General features: G+C 37.4%; 1 protein-coding gene across 1 annotated transcript in view; it reads right to left on the bottom strand.

The window, feature by feature from the left end:
• LIPC (lipase, hepatic) overlaps nt 1–1,628 on the bottom strand; it is a gene marked incomplete at its 5' end in the record, with an annotated part of 8,343 nt that extends 6,715 nt beyond the window's left edge. The window contains one exon of the mRNA XM_010024003.1: nt 1,441–1,628. Coding sequence (XP_010022305.1) covers nt 1,441–1,628 — 188 coding nt within the window. The remainder of the gene's footprint in view (nt 1–1,440) is intronic.
• Nucleotides 1,629–3,773: the final 2,145 nt, after the last annotated feature.

Below are 3,773 nucleotides of genomic sequence, written 5' to 3'. Positions count from 1 at the left end.
GGAATGCCCAGAAAATTTCTGATTTCTTTCAAGAGCAGCTGTCCCTTGTGTATTTAAGCTAAAAGGGTGGGAGAGAGAGGGGACCTGGAGGATTGCAGACCAGCAGGCATTTACTTCTGCAGCCGTTCCATTCTGAAATTTGTGGACCAGAATTATTCGGAATTCATAGAATCACAGAATGATTAGGGTTGGAAGGGACCTTGAGATCATCTAGTTCCAACCCCCTGCCATGGGCAGGGACACCTCACACTAGACCATGTTGCCCAAGGCCCTGTCCAGCCTGGCCTTGAACACTGCCAGGGATGGAGCATTTACCACTTCTTTGGACAAGTTCCAGTGCTTCACCACCCTCACAGTGAAGAACTTCTTCCTTTGTATCTAACCTGAACTTCCCCTGTTTAAACCCATTTCCCTTTGTCCTGTCTCTACAGTCCGTGATGACTGCTTTTGCATCGGTTTCCTCAACTGACAGAACATCCTTATCTCTTCTGGTGTTTTATTAGAATTTGGGAGTCTCACTTCTGGGTTTGCATACATGTTCCCGACATGTCTGCAAACTAAGTTAATGTGAATGGCAGCAGCTTCAGTCAGGACCATGGTTTGTCTTTGAGGAGGGTATATATTTTGAACAAGTTCTGTTTTGGGATACTTGGCTAAAGTAATCTAGGGCAATATTTCATCTAAAGTCAGATGAGCTGTTATTTGTCAGGAAAGTTATATACATCAAGGGTGTTTTTCAAAGTTTCTCTGTGTATTTGATGTACAAGAAAGATCCATTTTGTCATCTTATGGTGATGGCATGTGATCTATGAGAATCAAGGATCTGTTATTTCTTATCCTGCCTTTTGTTTCAGCAGCTGAGAAGCAGCTGATCAAAGGTCCCATTAGTACAGCAGTGCTAATGCTACACTTTTGAGAAAGGTTTTCGAGGGGGATTTTTTTTTTTTATAGTTTAACTGAAAGCAGTTCAGTGATAATTCATTGACAGTGAAGACTTCATTTTCAGCTGAAGGGGCTTAGAGAGAGGTTCTCTTTAAAGGTGTATCTGTGAGAAAGATGTGGGAAGATTGTGTGCACTTTTCACTATGTCTATAAATATCTGGCAGTGAACATACCTGAGAAATGAATCTGGTATTTAGTCCTTTAGAAACATAGTACATTAATTCAGCTACTTGTTCAAATTCTGCTGTCTTTAAGTAAGGGCTGAATCTAATTCTTGGGATGGGACTCCCATCTGAAATATTGCCTGTATATTTCCTTGAGAATCCTGGTGAGGAATATCCTCTTCGTATTATTTCTGGCCATGTTTGCTACCAGGGAAGTCCACCATCTTTCTAATCACAACCTTTCTTCTGAAGTTACTTTGGCACTAGCATAATGGTAAGGAAAGTATATCAAATCACATGTAGTTTGAATTAAACATAAAATGTGAGTTCATACCGACCAGCCATGCACTATTATCACCAGAGGAAGAGAGGCATTGAAACTGCATTTGTCAAGAGTCTCCAACTGATTATAAGAAATCTGACAGTCTTCTTTAGTTGTATCTGTATAGAGTCGAAATTTGGTTGCAAAGTTTTGCTGATCTTTCTTTGTTCTAGTGTGCTGACTCTGCGATTCCAGTGACTCTGAAATGAGATTCATAAGAATAGAAGTCGTCACTAGTGAAACACAGTTTATAAGACAGAGTAAACTAGTAAGATTGAAACTTTAGCTGTATATAATTCCTGCCTACTCCAGGTGGGCCTAAGCTGTACATTTTGGGTCAAAAAAGTGGTTTCTTTCAAAATTTGAGATGGTTTAAATGTGCCTCCGAGTCCATCTATTTGAACAATAACAGTTATACAGGAAATCTTCATCTTATTGCTACGTGCCCTTATAGAACGCATAAGTATTTTAAGAACCCAGCACAGGTGTTGTGACTTTACAATGTTAGTGCTTGCACAGGCAAGCACATTCATAGGCTATTAACTCTGCAGGGCATATCTTACTAATGTGCATTTGCTAGTAATTGCTGAGCAAGCTTCATTACACTAAAATAACCATTTCATTCAGGGTTATAACTCTGCTTGGAAACTTAGGTTACTGCATAAATGACATAACACATAATACATGATTCTTTTTCTCTAAAAAGGCAAGATGAAATGGTCTTGTTTTAGTTGCAGTATTTTTGGTATTTTTGCTTTTAGGTAGAATAGCTTGGTACATATAGGATAGCATTTTCAGAAATGTCTGTTAACTACCTGGGATGCTATCTATATTTAAGAAAGTGGGGGCAAAGTGAACTGTGTACTTATCAACATTATGAGCTTAGAAGGAAAAACATAAATATAGAGAAATTGCTGGAAAAAGGAGTAAAATAAAGCAGAAGCTTACGAAAGCACATTGTGACATGCAAGCCTGGTGTTTCATTCATTCTAATAAGACTTCAGACTCTTTCAGTTACCTGAAAATACATAATAAACTATTCCTAAACTAGAAGAAAATGGATGTTAGTAGAAGTGAAGTTTTGATGGACTAGACAAATGAGAGCTTATAGTTCTTTGTGTTGGAAAAGAAACTTCGAATGGAGTGTACTAATGGAGTTCCTTGGGGACTGTTTTTTTGGCTAATCTTGTTTTGCTATTTTCATTAAAGAAGCAGGAAAGGTACAAGACTGACAAAATTTGGGAGGCACTTCTAATACTGAGGAGACCAAAATGTTAAACACTAAGAGCTAGATCACCTTGAAAATATGACAACAGAAACAGGTTGAAATCTTGTCCTGTGAAGTGCGAAGTCATGCACTTGGTAGGAATTTCTTTAAAAATGGAGTTTATAAATTGGACTTGACATAAGGGGAAAAACACTTGACTGTAGTAACCCATAACAAAACTGACTATGAGTCACTGCTGTGATTTGGCTGTGAGAAAGGAAAACATAATTCCAAGATGCACCAAGGAAGATGTTGTGGGTAGGAAGAGAGAATGTTTAGTGCCAGTAAGTTATTATTAACAACATACGGAGCAGTGTGCGTAGTATTTTATTCACTGAGAAAGAAGTTAAAATTACCTGTGTTGGACAGAACTCGTTAGTTAAATTTTAGTTCTTGTATTTTTCTTGCATAAAAGTGACTTAATACAACATTAATATTAGAAACACCATATTTTGTCTTCTAAGTCAGCACATTGCTTTTGTACATCACAACTCTTATGTGTGTAGATGCTTTCAGAAAACATCTAAAATCATAGTATATTCATTTCTATATTCTATCTGGAAATGCATCCTGAGGTTCTCTGACACTGTTGTCTTGATAGGATTTTGATAATTTACAAAGAACTTCTCATGCATTTATAGATGAGTCTTTACCCTGCAAGCAATTTTGGTGATGGGAAACTCCCATACTCATATATTTGAGTAGCAGCTTGTTAAAATGCACAGTACAAGGAATCCTAATGTGAAAGCGTGCTGGATTTAGATCAGACTATTTTTGCCACATGTCAGTCTTGTTAGAAATTTTACTCAAGGTTTTATTTTAGTATAATGATATGACATGATACAAACAGCACATTTAATTTGGTTAAGTGAATGGCAATTCTGGCAAGAAAACTCCCGAGCTGAACTGCACTGGATGTGCACTGTGTTCCCTTTGTCCCTAATTATTGTACATTCCAAGTAACTGCAGGCAATGTTATGTTTCCTAGCTAGGAAACAGTATTGTATAAAGTTGTTCATCCTTTTATGAGAGCTGGAATTTAAAAAGCTTCAAAGATAGTGAAGGTTTGGTTGTCAAA

The sequence above is a fragment of the Nestor notabilis genome, unplaced genomic scaffold (genome assembly GCF_000696875.1).
Source record: "Nestor notabilis isolate BGI_N333 unplaced genomic scaffold, ASM69687v1 scaffold11651, whole genome shotgun sequence".
NCBI classification, from domain to species: domain Eukaryota; kingdom Metazoa; phylum Chordata; class Aves; order Psittaciformes; family Psittacidae; genus Nestor; species Nestor notabilis.
Note: the sequence above shows the minus strand (reverse complement) of the source record. Positions and strands in the feature narration are given on the sequence as shown.